General features: G+C 42.0%; 1 protein-coding gene across 1 annotated transcript in view; it reads left to right on the top strand.

Annotated features, from left to right (window-relative positions):
* The window catches only part of LOC139453801 (dual oxidase 1-like), a 58983-nt gene that overhangs the window by 16227 nt on the left and 24290 nt on the right, over positions 1-18466 (top strand). Inside the window, exons 6-7 of the mRNA XM_071235266.1 lie at positions 773-992; positions 2274-2440. Of these exons, the coding sequence (XP_071091367.1) occupies positions 773-992; positions 2274-2440 (387 nt within the window). The remainder of the gene's footprint in view (positions 1-772; positions 993-2273; positions 2441-18466) is intronic.

Here is an 18466-nt window from a genome sequence, read left to right as displayed (position 1 = left end):
TCCACCTCCCTCACTCCCTGCCTCCCACTCCCTCCCTGCCTCCCCCTCCCCCCTGCCTCCACCTCCCTCACTCCCTGTCTCCCCCTCCCACCTGCCGCCACCTCCCTCCCTGCCTCCCCCTCTCTCCCTGCCTCCCCCTCCCCCCTGCCTCTCCCTCCCCCTCCATCCCTGCCTCCACCTCCCTCCCTGCCTCCCCCTTCCTCCCTGCCTCCCCCTCCCTCCCTGCCTCCCCCTCCCTGCCTCCACCTCCCTCTGCCTCCCCTGGCTCCCCCTGACTTCCCCTGGCACCTACCTTCCCCCCTCCCCCTGCCCCTCCCTCCCTCTTCCTCTTCCTGCCTCACCTCAACAACATGCGAGACACAACATGCACACTGACCACTGGCACCTACCTTCCCCCCTCCCCCTGCCCCTCCCTCCTCCTCCCTCCACCTGCCTCACCTCAACAACATGCGAGACACAACATGCACACTGACCACTGGCACCTACCTTCCCCCCTCCCCCTGCCCCTCCCCCCCCCCCCCCCCCCCCTCCCTCCTCCCTCCTCCTGCCTCCCCTCAACATCATGCGAGACACAACATGCAAACTGACTACTGTCACCTCCCTTCCCCTCGAACCAATCAAAAGTAAATGAGACACAGCAAGCAAGATGCAAGTTGCTAAACATGACTGTAAGGTCAACAGAATCTGTTTCTTCAGTGAAACAATACGGTCGTGAGATATGTAATGCAAGGTATGGATGCTCCAGCAGTACAATTGTTTATCTTTGCAACAGCTGAACGAAATCACGCCTTTCCTGGACGGGAATCTCATGTACGGGTTTGCCAAGGCTTGGACTGATACACTTCGGTCGTTTGAAGGGGGAGAATTAATAGCCAATGATCCAAACGCACCCCTGACGGAATCTATACCAAAGATAAACGACATCCGACTACCGATGGCCAACCCCCCAGCCCCGAAACTTCACATGCTGCGTCCAGTCAGCAGGTTCTACCGTAAGACTTCAACCAGTCTCTTATCTGCATAGAACCAACTAGATATAACCTGCATACCATTAGAATCTACTGTATATAATCAGCATACTATTAGAAGCTACTGTATATAACCTGCATACCATTAGAATCTAATCTATTTAATCAGCATACTATTAGAATCTACTGTATATAACCTGCATATAACCTACAGTATTTAATCTGCATATAACCTACAGTATATAACCTGCATACTATCAGAATCTACTGTATATTACATGCATACTATTAGAATCTACTGTATATAACCTGCATACTATTAGAATCTCTGTGTATAACCTGCATATAACCTACAGTATTTAAACTGCAGTGACCCAACTGTATATAATCTGCAGAGAACCTACATTATTTAATCTGCATATAACCTACAGTATATAACCTGCATACTATCAGAATCTACTGTATATTACCTGCATACTATTAGAATCTACTGTTCATAAAACCTGCATGCTATTAGAATCTACTGTATATCACCTGTATAGAACCTACAGTATTTAATCTGCATAGAACCTATTGTATATAACCAGCATATAGCCGACAGTATTTAATCTTCATTGACCCAACTGTATATAATCTGCATATCATTAGAATCTACTGTATATAATTTGCATAGCATTAGAATCTACTGTACATAACCTGCATACTATTACAATCTACTATATATAATCTGCATAGAACCTACAGTATTTAATCTGCATTGACCCAACTGTATACAATCTGCATAGAACCTACTGTATTTTATCTGCATAGAACCTACTGTATCTAACCTGCATCCTTTTAGAATCTACTGTATATAATCTGCATACCATTAGAACCAACTGTATATAATCTGCATATTACGACAGTATTTAATCTGCTTAGAATCTACAGTATATAATCTGCATAGAACCTACAGTCATAGGTTTTTGGCCTGCCCAAGGGACGCAACTCTGCACAGCGAATCGCGGCGCCTTAGACGGCTGGGCCACCCGTGCCCCCCATGATTTATAGAATCTGTATAGAACCTACTATACGTTTAGAATCACGTTTCAATTCGATATGTGGCAAAGTTGTCTGCTATTTGTTTGAACATTACATATCTTGGAGAATTTTCAGAATATTTCAAACTTGAAATTTGTGTAAATACACTACAAAAATGTAAGAAGGAATCTGTATGTTTATGAAGGGAAAAGACGAAATAGTTGAACATACATGAAATGCTTCATCACTGACGCCACTCACGCACCCACTTGCTCCATGCTGCAGGCTTGGGGAATCCCCGTGGCAATGAGAACCCACTACTTCTGTCATTCGGGGTGATGTGGTTCCGCTATCACAACTACATCGCGAGAAAACTTAAAGCAGAACACTCCGATTGGTCTGACGAGCAGCTCTTTAATGCAGCTAGGAAGCGGGTAATCGCCCAGCACCAGGTTTGTAATCTACACATGACTTGTATTCCACAACCCAGCATCAGGTAATACATCTACACATGACTTGTATACCACAACCCAGCATCAGGTAATACACCTACACATGACTTGTATACCACAACCCAGCATCAGGTAATACACCTACACATGACTTGTATACCACAACCCAGCATCAGGTAATACACCTACACATGACTTGTATACCACAACCCAGCATCAGGTAATACACCTACACATGACTTGTATACTACAACCCAGCATCAGGTAATACACCTACACATGACTTGTATACCACAACCCAGCATCAGGTAATACACCTACACATGACTTGTATACTACAACCCAGCATCAGGTAATACACCTACACATGACTTGTACACCACAACCCAGCATCAGGTAATACACCTACACATGACTTGTATACCACAACCCAGCATCCGGTTATACACCTACACATGACTTGTATTCCAAAACCCAGCATCAGGTAATACACCTACACATGACTTGTATTCCACAACCCAGCATCAGGTATTACACCTACACATGACTTGTATACCACAACCCAGCATCAGGTAATACACCTACACATCACTTGTATACCAAAACCAAGCATCAGGTAATACACCTACAAATGACTTGTATACCACAACCCAGCATCAGGTAATACATCTACATATGACTTGTATACCTCAACTTAACACCAGGTAATACATCTACACATGACTTGTATACCTCAACCCAGCATCAGGTAATACACCTACACATGACTTGTATACCTCAACCCAGCATCAGGTAATACATCTACACATGACTTGTATACCACAACCCAGCATCAGGAAATACATATACATGACTTGTATACCACAACCAAGCATCAGGTAATACATCTACACATGACTTGTATACCACAACCCATCATCCGGTTGTACACCTACACATGACTTTTACACCATAACCCAGCATCAGGTAATACACCTACACATCACTTGTATTCTACAACCCAGCATCAGGTAATACACCTACACATGACTTGTATACCACAACCCATCATCAGGTAATACATCTACACATGACTTGTACACCAAAACCCAGCATCAGAAAATACATATACATGACTTGTATACCACAACCCAGCATCAGGTAATACACCTACACATGACTTGTATACCACAACCCAGCATCAGGTAATACACCTACACATGACTTGTATACCACAACCCAGCATCAGGTAATACACCTACACATGACTTGTATACCTCAACCCAGCATCAGGTAATACAACTACACATGACTTGTATACCACAACCCAGCATCAGGTAATACATCTACACATGACTTGTATACCACAACCCAACAACAGGTTTGTAATCTACACATGACTTGTATACCTCAACCCATCATCAGGTAATACATCTACACATGACTTGTACACCAAAACCCAGCATCAGAAAATACATATACATGACTTGTATACCACAACCAAGCATCAGTTAATACACCTAAACATCACCTGTATACCACAACCCAACATCAGGTAATACACCTACACATGACTTGTATTCCACAACCCAGCATCAGGTAATACACCTACACATCACCTGTATACCACAACCCAGCATCAGGTAATACACCTACACATGACTTGTATACCACAACCCAGCATCAGGTAATACACCTACACATCACCTGTATACCACAACCCAGCATCAGGTAATACACCTACACATGACTTGTATACTACAACCCAGCATCAGGTAATACACCTACACATGACTTGTATACCACAACCCAGCATCAGGTAATACACTACAGATGACTTGTATACCACAACCCAGCATCAGGTAATACACCTACACATGACTTGTATACCACAACCCAGCATCAGGTAATACACCTACACATGACTTGTATACCACAACCCAGCATCAGGTAATACACCTACACATGACTTGTATACCCCAACCCAGCATCAGGTAATATACCTACACATGACTTGTATACCACAACCCAGCAAGAGGTAATTCATCTACACATGACTTGTATTCCACAACCCAGCAGCAGGTAATGCACCTACACATGACTTGTATACCTCAACCCAGCATCAGGTAATACAACTACACATGACTTGTATACCACAACCCAGCATCAGGTAATACATCTACACATGACTTGTATACCTCAACCCATCATCAGGTAATACATCTACACATGACTTGTATACCACAACCCAGCATCAGAAAATACATATACATGACTTGTATACCACAACCCAGCATCAGGTAATACACCTAAACATCATCTGTATACCACAACCCAACACCAGGTAATACACCTACACATGACTTGTATTCCATAACCCAAGATCAGGTAATACAACTACACATGACTTGTATACCACAACCCAGCATCAGGTAATACATCTACACATGACTTGTATACCACAACCCAGCATCAGGTAATGCACCTACACATGACTTGTATACCTCAACCCAGCATCAGGTAATACAACTACACATGACTTGTATACCACAACCCAGCATCAGGTAATACATCTACACATGACTTGTATACCACAACCCAACAACAGGTAATACATCTACACATGACTTGTATACCTCAACCCATCATCAGGTATTACATCTACACATGACTTGTATACCACAACCCAGCATCAGGTAATACACCTAAACATCACCTGTATACCACAACCCAACATGAGGTAATACACCTACACATGACTTGTATTCCATAACCCAGGATCAGGTAATACATCTACACATGACTTGTATGCCACAACCCAGCATCAGGTAATACACCTACACATGACTTGTATACCACAACCCAGCATCAGGTAATACACCTACACATGACTTGTATACCACAACCCAGCATCAGGTAATACACCTACACATGACTTGTATACCCCAACCCAGCATCAGGTAATACACCTACACATGACTTGTCTACCACAACCCAGCATCAGGTAATACACCTACACATGACTTGTCTACCACAACCCAGCATCAGGTAATACACCTACACATGACTTGTATACCACAACCCAGCAACAGGTAATAAATCTGCACATGATTTGTACACAACCCATCATCAGGTAATACACCTACACATGACTTGTACACCAAAACCCAGCATCAGGTAATAAACCTACACATGTCCTGTCTACCACAACCCAGCATCAGGTAATACACCTACAGATGACTTGTATACCACAACAGAGCATCATATAATACATCTACACATGACATGTATATCTCAAACCACCAACAACAGGTAATACATCTACACATGACTTGTATACCTCAAGCCAGCATCAGGTAATACACCTACACATGACTTGTATACCTCAACCCAGCATCAGAAAATACACCTAAACATCACCTGTATACCAAAACACAGCATCAGGTAATACACCTACAGATGACTTGTATACCACAACCCAGCATCAGATAATACACCTAAACATCACCTGTATACCACAACCCAACACAAGGTAATACACCTACACATGAGTTGTATTCCATAACCCAGGATCAGGTAATAAATCTGCACATGATTTGTACACAACCCATCATCAGGTAATACACCTACACATGACTTCTATACCACAACCCAGCATCCGGTTATACACCTACACATGACTTGTATACCACAACCCAGCATCCGGTTATACACCTACACATGTCCTGTCTAACACAACACAGCATCAGGTAATACACCTACAGATGACTTGTATACCACAACAGAGCATCATATAATACATCTACACATGACTTGTATACCACAACAGAGCATCAGGTAATACACCTACACATCACTTGTATACCACAACCCAGCATCAGGTAATACATCTACACATGACTTGTATACCACAACCCAGCATCAGGTAATACACCTACAAATGACTTGTATACCACAACCCAGCATCAGGTAATACATCTATACATGACTTGTATACCTCAACCCAGCATCAGGTAATACACCTACACATGACTTGTATACCACAACCCAGCATCCGGTATTACACCTACACATCACTTGTATACCACAACCCAGCATCAGGTAATACATCTACACATGACTTGTATACCACAACCCAGCATCAGGTAATACACCTACACATCACTTGTATACCACAACCCAGCATCAGGTAATACACCTACACATGACTTCTATACCACAACCCAGCATCAGGTAATACACCTACACATCACTTGTATACCACAACCCAGCATCAGGTAATACACCTACACATGACTTGTATACCACAACCCAGCATCAGGTAATACACCTACACATGACTTGTCTACCACAACCCAGCATCAGGTAATACACCTACACATGACTTGTATACCACAACCCAGCAACAGGTAATAAATCTGCACATGATTTGTACACAACCCATCATCAGGTAATACACCTACACATGACTTGTACACCAAAACCCAGCATCAGGTAATACACCTACACATGTCCTGTCTACCACAACCCAGCATCAGGTAATACACCTACAGATGACTTGTATACCACAACAGAGCATCATATAATACATCTACACATGACTTGTATATCTCAACCCAACAACAGGTAATACATCTACACATGACTTGTATACCTGAAGCCAGCATCAGGTAATACACCTACACATGACTTGTATACCTCAACCCAGCATCAGAAAATACACCTAAACATCACCTGTATACCACAACACAGCATCCGGTAATACACCTACAGATGACTTGTATACCACAACCCAGCATCAGATAATACACCTAAACATCACCTGTATACCACAACCCAGCACCAGGTAATACACCTACACATGAGTTGTATTCCATAACCCAGGATCAGGTAATAAATCTGCACATGATTTGTACACAACCCATCATCAGGTAATACACCTACACATGACTTGTATACCACAACCCAGTATCCGGTTATACACCTACACATGTCCTGTCTACCACAACCCAGCATCAGGTAATACACCTACAGATGACTTGTATACCACAACAGAGCATCAGGTATTACACCTACACATCACTTGTATACAACAACCCAGCATCAGGTAATACATCTACACATGACTTGTATACCACAACCCAGCATCAGGTAATACACCTACAAATGACTTGTATACCACAACCCAGCATCAGGTAATACATCTACACATGACTTGTATACCTCAACTTAACACCATTTAATACATCTACACATGACTTGTATACCACAACCCGACATCAGATAATACACCTAAACATCACCTGTACACCACAACCCAACACCAGGTAATACACCTACACATGACTTGTATTCTACAACCCAGCATCAGGTAATACACCTACACATGACTGGTATGCCCCAACCCAGCATCAGGTAATACACCTACACATGACTTGTATACCACAACCCAGCATCCAGTTATACACCTACACATGACTTGTACACCAAAACCCAGCATCAGGTAATACACCTACACATGACTTGTATTCTACAACCCAGCATCAGGTAATACACCTACACATGACTTGTACACCAAAACCCAGCATCGGGTAATACATCTACACATGACTTGTATACCACAACCCAGCATCAGGTAATACACCTACACATCACCTGTATACCACAACCCAGCATCAGGTGATACACCTACACATGACTTGTATACCTCAACCCAACAACAGGTAATACATCTGCACATGACTTGTATACCTCAACCCAGCATCAGGTAATACACCTACACATGACTTGTATACCACAACCCAGCATCAGGTAATACATCTACACATGACTTGTATACCACAACCCAGCATCAGGTAATACATCTACACATGAATTGTATACCACAACCCAGCATCAGGTAATACACCTACACATGACTTGTACACAACCAAACATCAGGTAATACACCTAAACATGACTTGTAATCCAGAACCCAGCACTAGGTATACACCTACACAAGACTTATATACCACAAACCCAGCATTAGGTAATACACCTACACATGACTTGTATACCTCAACCCAGCACTAGGTATACACCTACAAATGACTTGTATACCACAAACCCAGCATCAGGTAATACATCTACACATGACTTGTATTCCACAACCAAGCATCAGGTAATGCACCTACACATGACTTGTATACCTCAACCCAGCAGCAGGTAATACATCTACACATGACTTGTACACCACAACCCAGCATCAGGTAATACATCTACACATGACTTGTATACCACAACCCAACAACAGGTAATACATTTACACATGACTTGTATACCTCAACCCATCATCAGGTAATACATCTACACATGACTTGTATACCACAACCCAGCATCAGAAAATACAGATACATGACTTGTATACCACAACCCAGCATCAGGTGATACACCTAAACATCATTTGTATACCACAACCCAACACCAGGTAATACACCTACACATGACTTGTATTCCATAACCCAAGATCAGGTAATACATCTACACATGACTTGTATGCCCCAACCCAGCATCAGGTAATACACCTACACATGACTTGTCTACCACAACCCAGCATCAGGTAATACACATACACATGACTTCTCTACCACAACCCAGCATCAGGTAATACACCTACACATGACTTGTATACCACAACCCAGCAACAGGTAATAAATCTGCACATGATTTGTACACAACCCACGATCAGGTAATACACCTACACATGACTTGTACACCAAAACCCAGCATCACGTAATACACCTACACATGTCCTGTCTACCACAACCCAGCATCAGGTAATACACCTACAGATGACTTGTATACCACAACAGAGCATCATATAATACATTTACACATGACTTGTATATCTCAACCCAACAACAGGTAATACATCTACACATGACTTGTAGACCTCAAGCCAGCATCAGGTAATACACCTACACATGACTTGTATACCTCAACCCAGCATCAGAAAATACACCTAAACATCACCTGTATACCACAACACAGCATCCGGTAATACACCTACAGATGACTTGTATACCACAACCCAGCATCAGATAATACACCTAAACATCACCTGTATACCACAACCCAACACCAGGTAATACACCTACACATGAGTTGTATTCCATAACCCAGGATCAGGTAATACATCTACACATGACTTGTATGCCCCAACCCAGCATCAGGTTATACACCTACACATGACTTGTATACCACAACCCAGCATCCGGTTATACACCTACACATGACTTGTATGCCACAACCCAGCATCAGGTAATACATCTACACATGACTTGTATTCCACAACCCAGCATCAGGTATTACACCTACACATCACTTGTATACCACAACCCAGCATCAGGTAATACATCTACACATGACTTGTATACCACAACCCAGCATCCGGTAATACACCTACAAATGACTTGTATACCACAACCCAGCATCAGGTAATACACCTACACATGTCCTGTCTACCACAACCCAGCATCAGGTAATACACCTACAGATGACTTGTATACCACAACAGAGCATCATATAATACATTTACACATGACTTGTATATCTCAACCCAACAACAGGTAATACATCTACACATGACTTGTAGACCTCAAGCCAGCATCAGGTAATACACCTACACATGACTTGTATACCTCAACCCAGCATCAGAAAATACACCTAAACATCACCTGTATACCACAACACAGCATCCGGTAATACACCTACAGATGACTTGTATACCACAACCCAGCATCAGATAATACACCTAAACATCACCTGTATACCACAACCCAACACCAGGTAATACACCTACACATGAGTTGTATTCCATAACCCAGGATCAGGTAATACATCTACACATGACTTGTATGCCCCAACCCAGCATCAGGTTATACACCTACACATGACTTGTATACCACAACCCAGCATCCGGTTATACACCTACACATGACTTGTATGCCACAACCCAGCATCAGGTAATACATCTACACATGACTTGTATTCCACAACCCAGCATCAGGTATTACACCTACACATCACTTGTATACCACAACCCAGCATCAGGTAATACATCTACACATGACTTGTATACCACAACCCAGCATCCGGTAATACACCTACAAATGACTTGTATACCACAACCCAGCATCAGGTAATACACCTACACATGTCCTGTCTACCACAACCCAGCATCAGGTAATACACCTACAGATGACTTGTATACCACAACAGAGCATCATATAATACATTTACACATGACTTGTATATCTCAACCCAACAACAGGTAATACATCTACACATGACTTGTAGAACTCAAGCCAGCATCAGGTAATACACCTACACATGACTTGTATACCACAACCCGGCATCAGGTAATACATCTACACATGACTTGTATACCTCAACTTAACACCAGGTAATACATCTACACATGACTTGTATACCTCAACCCAGCATCAGGTAATACACCTACACATGACCTGTATACCTCAACCCAGCATCAGGTAATACATCTACACATGACTTGTATACCTCAACCCAGCATCAGGAAATACATATACATGACTTGTATACCACAACCAAGCATCAGGTAATACATCTACACATGACTTGTATACCACAACCCAGAATCCGGTTGTGCACCTACACATGACTTGTATACCTCAACCCAACAACAGGTAATACATCTGCACATGACTTGTATACCTCAACCCAGCATGAGGTAATACACCTACACATGACTTGTATTCCACAACCCAGCATCAGGTAATACACCTAAACATCACCTGTATACCACAGCCCAACATCAGGTAATACATCTACACATGACTTGTATGCCACAACCCAGCATCAGGTAATACACATACACATGACTTGTATACCATAACCCAGCATCAGGTAATACACCTACACATGACTGGTATACCACAACCAAGCATCAGGTAATACATCTACACATGACTTGTATACCACAACCCAGCATCAGGTAATACACCTACACATGACTTGTATACCACAACCCAGCATCAGGTAATACATCTACACATGACTTGTATACCACAACCCAGCATCAGGTTATAGACCTACAAATGACTTGTATACCACAACCCAGCATCAGGTAATACATCTACACATGACTTGTATACCTCAACTTAACACCAGGTAATACATCTACACATGACTTGTATACCACAACCCAGCATCAGGTAATACATCTACACATGACTTGTATACCACAACCCAGCATCAGGTAATACACCTACACATGACTTGTACACCACAACCCAGCATCAGGTAATACACCTACACATGACTTGTATTCCATAACCCAGCATCAGGTAATACACCTACACATGACTTGTACACCACAACACAGCATCGGGTAATACACCTACAAATGACTTGTACACCAAAACCCAGCATCAGGTAATACACCTACAGATGACTTGTATACCACAACCCAGCATCAGGTAATACACCTACACATGACTTGTACACCAAAACCCAGCATCGGGTAATACATCTACACATGACTTGTATTCCACAACCCAGCATCAGGTAATACACCTACACATGACTTGTATACCACAACCCAGCATCAGGTAATACACCTACACATGACTTGTACACCAAAACCCAGCATCAGGTAATACACCTACACATGTCCTGTCTACCACAACCCAGCATCAGGTAATACACCTACAGATGACTTGTATAACACAACAGAGCATCATATAATACATCTACACATGACTTGTATACCTCAAGCCAGCATCAGGTAATACACCTACACATGACTTGTATACCTCAACCCAGCATCAGAAAATACACCTAAACATCACCTGTATACCACAACACAGCATCAGATAATACACCTACAGAACACTTGTATACCACAACCCAGCATCAGATAATACACCTAAAAATCACCTGTATACCACAACCTAACACCAGGTAATACACCTACACATGACTTGTATTCCACAACCCAGCACTAGGTATACACCTACACATGACTTGTATACCACAAACCCAGCATTAGGTAATACACCTACACATGACTTGTATACCTCAACTCAGCACTAGGTATACACCTACACATGACTTGTATACCACAAACCCAGCATTAGATAATACATCTACACATAACTTGTATTCCACAACCCAGCATCAGGTAATGCACTTACAGATGACTTGTATACCTCAACCCAGCATCAGGTAATACATCTACACATGACTTGTATACCACAACCCAGCATCAGGTAATACATCTACACATGACTTGTATACCACAACCCAACAACAGGTAATACATCTACACATGACTTGTATACCTCAACCCATCATCAGGTAATACATCTACACATGACTTGTATACCACAACCCAGCATCAGGTAATACACCTAAACATCATCTGTATAGCACAACCCAACACCAGGTAATACACCTACACATGACTTGTATTCCATAACCCAGGATCAGGTAATACATCTACACATGACTTGTATGCCCCAACCCAGCATCAGGTAATACACCTACACATGACTTGTCTACCACAACCTAGCATTAGGTAATACACCTACACATGACTTGTCTATCACAACCCAGCATCAGGTAATACACCTACACATGATTTGTATACCACAACCCAGCAACAGGTAATAAATCTGCACATGATTTGTACACAACCCATCATTAGGTAATACACCTACACATGACTTGTACACCAAAACCCAGCATCAGGTAATACACCTACACATGACTTGCATACCACAACCCAGCATCAGGTAATACACCTACACATAACTTGTATACCACAACCCAGCATCAGGTAATACACCTACAGATGACTTGTATACCACAACAGAGCACCATATAATACATCTACACATGACTTGTATATCTCAACCCAACAACAGGTAATACATCTACACATGACTTGTATACCTCAAGCCAGCATCAGGTAATACACCTACACATGACTTGTATACCTCAACCCAGCATCAGGTAATACACCTACACATGACTTGTATACCACAACCCAGCATCAGGTAATACATCTACACATGACTTGTATACCACAACCCAGCATCAGGTAATACACCTACAAATGATTTGTATACCACAACCCAGCATCAGGTAATACATCTACACATGACTTGTATACCTAAACTTAACACCAGGTAATACATCTACACATGACTTGTATACCACAACCCAGCATCAGGTAATACATCTACACATGACTTGTATACCACAACCCAGCATCAGGTATTACACCTACACATGACTTGTACACCACAACCCATCATCAGGTAATACACCTACACATGACTTGTATTCCATAACCCAGCATCAGGTAATACACCTACACATGACTTGTACACCACAACCCAGCATCAGGTAATACACCTAGACATGACTTGTACACCAAAACCCAGCATCAGGTAATACACATACACATGACTTGTATACCACAACCCAGCATCAGGTAATACACCTACACATGACTTGTACACCAAAACCCAGCATCGGGTAATACATCTACACATGACTTGCATACCTCAACCCAACAACAGGTAATACATCTGCACATGACTTGTATACCTCAACCCAGCATCAGAAAATACACCTAAACATCACCTGTATACCACAACACAGCATCAGGTAATACACCTACAGATGACTTGTATACCACAACCCAGCATCAGATAATACACCTAAAAATCACCTGTATACCACAACCTAACACCAGGTAATACACCTACACTTGAGTTGTATTCCATAACCCAGGATCAGGAAATACATCTACACATGACTTGTATGCCCCAACCCAGCATCAGGTAATACACCTACACATGACTTGTATTCCATAACCCAGCATCAGGTAATACATCTACACATGACTTGTATGCCACAACCCAGCATCAGGTAATACACCTACACATGACTTGTATACCACAACCCAGCATCAGGTAATACACCTACACATGACTTGTATACCACAACCCAGCATCAGGTAATACACCTACACATGACTTGTATACCGCAACCCAGCATCAGGTAATACACCTACACATGACTTGTATACCACAACCCAGCATCAGGTAATACATCTACACATGACTTGTATACCACAAACCAGCATCAGGTAATACACCTACACATGACTTGTACACCACAATCCAGCATCAGGTAATACACCTACACATGACTTGTACACAACCAAACATCAGGTAATACACCTACACATGACTTGTATTCCACAACCCAGCATCATGTAATACACCTACACATGACTTGTATACCACAAACCCAGCATTAGGTAATACATCTACACATGACTTGTATACCTCAACCCAGCACTAGGTATACACCTACACGTGACTTGTATACCACAAACCTAGCATTAGGTAATACATCTACACATGACTTGTATTCCATAACCCAGCATCAGGTAATGCACTTACACATGACTTGTATACCTCAACCCAGCATCAGGTAATACATCTACACATGACTTGTATACCACAACCCAGCATCAGGTAATACATCTACACATGACTTGTATACCTCAACCCAACAACAGGTAATACATCTACACATGACTTGTATACCTCAACCCAGCATCAGGTAATACATCTACACATGACTTGTATGCCCCAACCCAGCATCAGGTAATACACCTACAAATGACTTGTCTACCACAACCTAGCATCAGGTAATACACCTACACATGACTTGTCTATCACAACCCAGCATCAGGTAATACACCTACACATGATTTGTATACCACAACCCAGCAACAGGTAATAAATCTGCACATGATTTGTACACAACCCATCATTTGGTAATACACCTACACATGACTTGTACACCAAAACCCAGCATCAGGTAATACACCTACACATGACTTGCATACCACAACCCAGCATCAGGTAATACACCTACACATAACTTGTATACCACAACCCAGCATCAGGTAATACACCTACAGATGACTTCTATACCACAACAGAGCACCATATAATACATCTACACATGACTTGTATATCTCAAGCCAACAACAGGTAATACATCTACACATGACTTGTATACCTCAAGCCAGCATCAGGTAATACACCTACACATGACTTGTATACCTCAACCCAGCATCAGGTAATACACCTACACATGACTTGTATACCACAACCCAGCATCAGGTAATACATCTACACATGACTTGTATACCACAACCCAGCATCAGGTAATACACCTACAAATGATTTGTATACCACAACCCAGCATCAGGTAATACATCTACACATGACTTGTATACCTAAACTTAACACCAGGTAATACATCTACACATGACTTGTATACCACAACCCAGCATCAGGTAATACATCTACACATGACTTGTATACCACAACCCAGCATCAGGTATTACACCTACACATGACTTGTACACCACAACCCATCATCAGGTAATACACCTACACATGACTTGTATTCCATAACCCAGCATCAGGTAATACACCTACACATGACTTGTACACCACAACCCAGCATCAGGTAATACACCTACACATGACTTGTACACCAAAACCCAGCATCAGGTAATACACCTACACATGACTTGTATACCACAACCCAGCATCAGGTAATACACCTACACATGACTTGTACACCAAAACCCAGCATCGGGTAATACATCTACACATGACTTGCATACCTCAACCCAACAACAGGTAATACATCTGCACATGACTTGTATACCTCAACCCAGCATCAGAAAATACACCTAAACATCACCTGTATACCACAACACAGCATCAGGTAATACACCTACAGATGACTTGTATACCACAACCCAGCATCAGATAATACACCTAAAAATCACCTGTATACCACAACCTAACACCAGGTAATACACCTACACTTGAGTTGTATTCCATAACCCAGGATCAGGTAATACATCTACACATGACTTGTATGCCCCAACCCAGCATCAGGTAATACACCTACACATGACTTGTATTCCATAACCCAGCATCAGGTAATACATCTACACATGACTTGTATGCCACAACCCAGCATCAGGTAATACACCTACACATGACTTGTATACCACAACCCAGCATCAGGTAATACACCTACACATGACTTGCATACCACAACCCAGCATCAGGTAATACACCTACACATGACTTGTATACCGCAACCCAGCATCAGGTAATAGACCTACACATGACTTGTATACCACAACCCAGCATCAGGTAATACATCTACACATGACTGGTATACCACAAACCAGCATCAGGTAATACACCTACACATGACTTGTACACCACAATCCAGCATCAGGTAATACACCTACACATGACTTGTACACAACCAAACATCAGGTAATACACCTACACATGACTTGTATTCCACAACCCAGCATCATGTAATACACCTACACATGACTTGTATACCACAAACCCAGCATTAGGTAATACATCTACACATGACTTGTATACCTCAACCCAGCACTAGGTATACACCTACACGTGACTTGTATACCACAAACCTAGCATTAGGTAATACATCTACACATGACTTGTATTCCATAACCCAGCATCAGGTAATGCACTTACACATGACTTGTATACCTCAACCCAGCATCAGGTAATACATCTACACATGACTTGTATACCACAACCCAGCATCAGGTAATACATCTACACATGACTTGTATACCTCAACCCAACAACAGGTAATACATCTACACATGACTTGTATACCTCAACCCATCATCAGGTAATACATCTACACATGACTTGTATACCACAACCCAGCATCAGAAAATACATATACATGACTTGTATACCACAACCCAGCATCAGGTAATACACCTAAACATCATCTGTATACCACAACCCAACACCAGGTAATACACCTACACATGACTTGTATTCCATAACCCTGGATTAGGTAATACATCTACACATGACTTGTATGCCCAAACCCAGCATCAGGTAATACACCTACACATGACTTGTATTCCATAACCCAGCATCAGGTAATACATCTACACATGACTTGTATGCCACAACCCAGCATCAGGTAATACACCTACACATGACTTGTATACCACAACCCAGCATCAGGTAATACACCAACACATGACTTGTATACCACAACCCAACATCAGGTAATACACCTACACATGACTTGTATACCGCAACCCAGCATCAGGTAATACACCTACACATGACTTGTATACCACAACCCAGCATCAGGTAATACATCTACACATGACTTGTATACCACAAACCAGCATCAGGTAATACACCTACACATGACTTGTACACCACAATCCAGCATCAGGTAATACACCTACACATGACTTGTACACAACCAAACATCAGGTAATACACCTACACATGACTTGTATTCCAGAACCCAGCCTCATGTAAGACACCTACACATGACTTGTATACCACAAACCCAGCATTAGGTAATACATCTACACATGACTTGTATACCTCAACCCAGCACTAGGTATACACCTACACATGACTTGTATACCACAAACCTAGCATTAGGTAATACATCTACACATGACTTGTATTCCATAACCCAGCATCAGGTAATGCACTTACACATGACTTGTATACCTCAACCCAGCATCAGGTAATACATCTACACATGACTTGTATACCACAACCCAGCATCAGGTAATACATCTACACATGACTTGTATACCTCAACCCAACAACAGGTAATACATCTACACATGACTTGTATACCTCAACCCATCATCAGGTAATACATCTACACATGACTTGTATACCACAACCCAGCATCAGAAAATACATATACATGACTTGTATACCACAACCCAGCATCAGGTAATACACCTAAACATCATCTGTATACCAAAACCCAACACCAGGTAATACACCTACACATGACTTGTATTCCATAACCCTGGATTAGGTAATACATCTACACATGACTTGTATGCCCAAACCCAGCATCAGTTAATACACC

Source organism: Haliotis cracherodii, unplaced genomic scaffold (assembly GCF_022045235.1).
Source record: "Haliotis cracherodii isolate W230 unplaced genomic scaffold, xgHalCrac1.p SCAF_1, whole genome shotgun sequence".
In the NCBI taxonomy this organism is placed as follows: Eukaryota; Metazoa; Mollusca; class Gastropoda; order Lepetellida; family Haliotidae; genus Haliotis; species Haliotis cracherodii.
The sequence above is the reverse complement of the archived record's forward strand: the minus strand, read 5'-3'. Positions and strand labels throughout refer to the sequence as shown.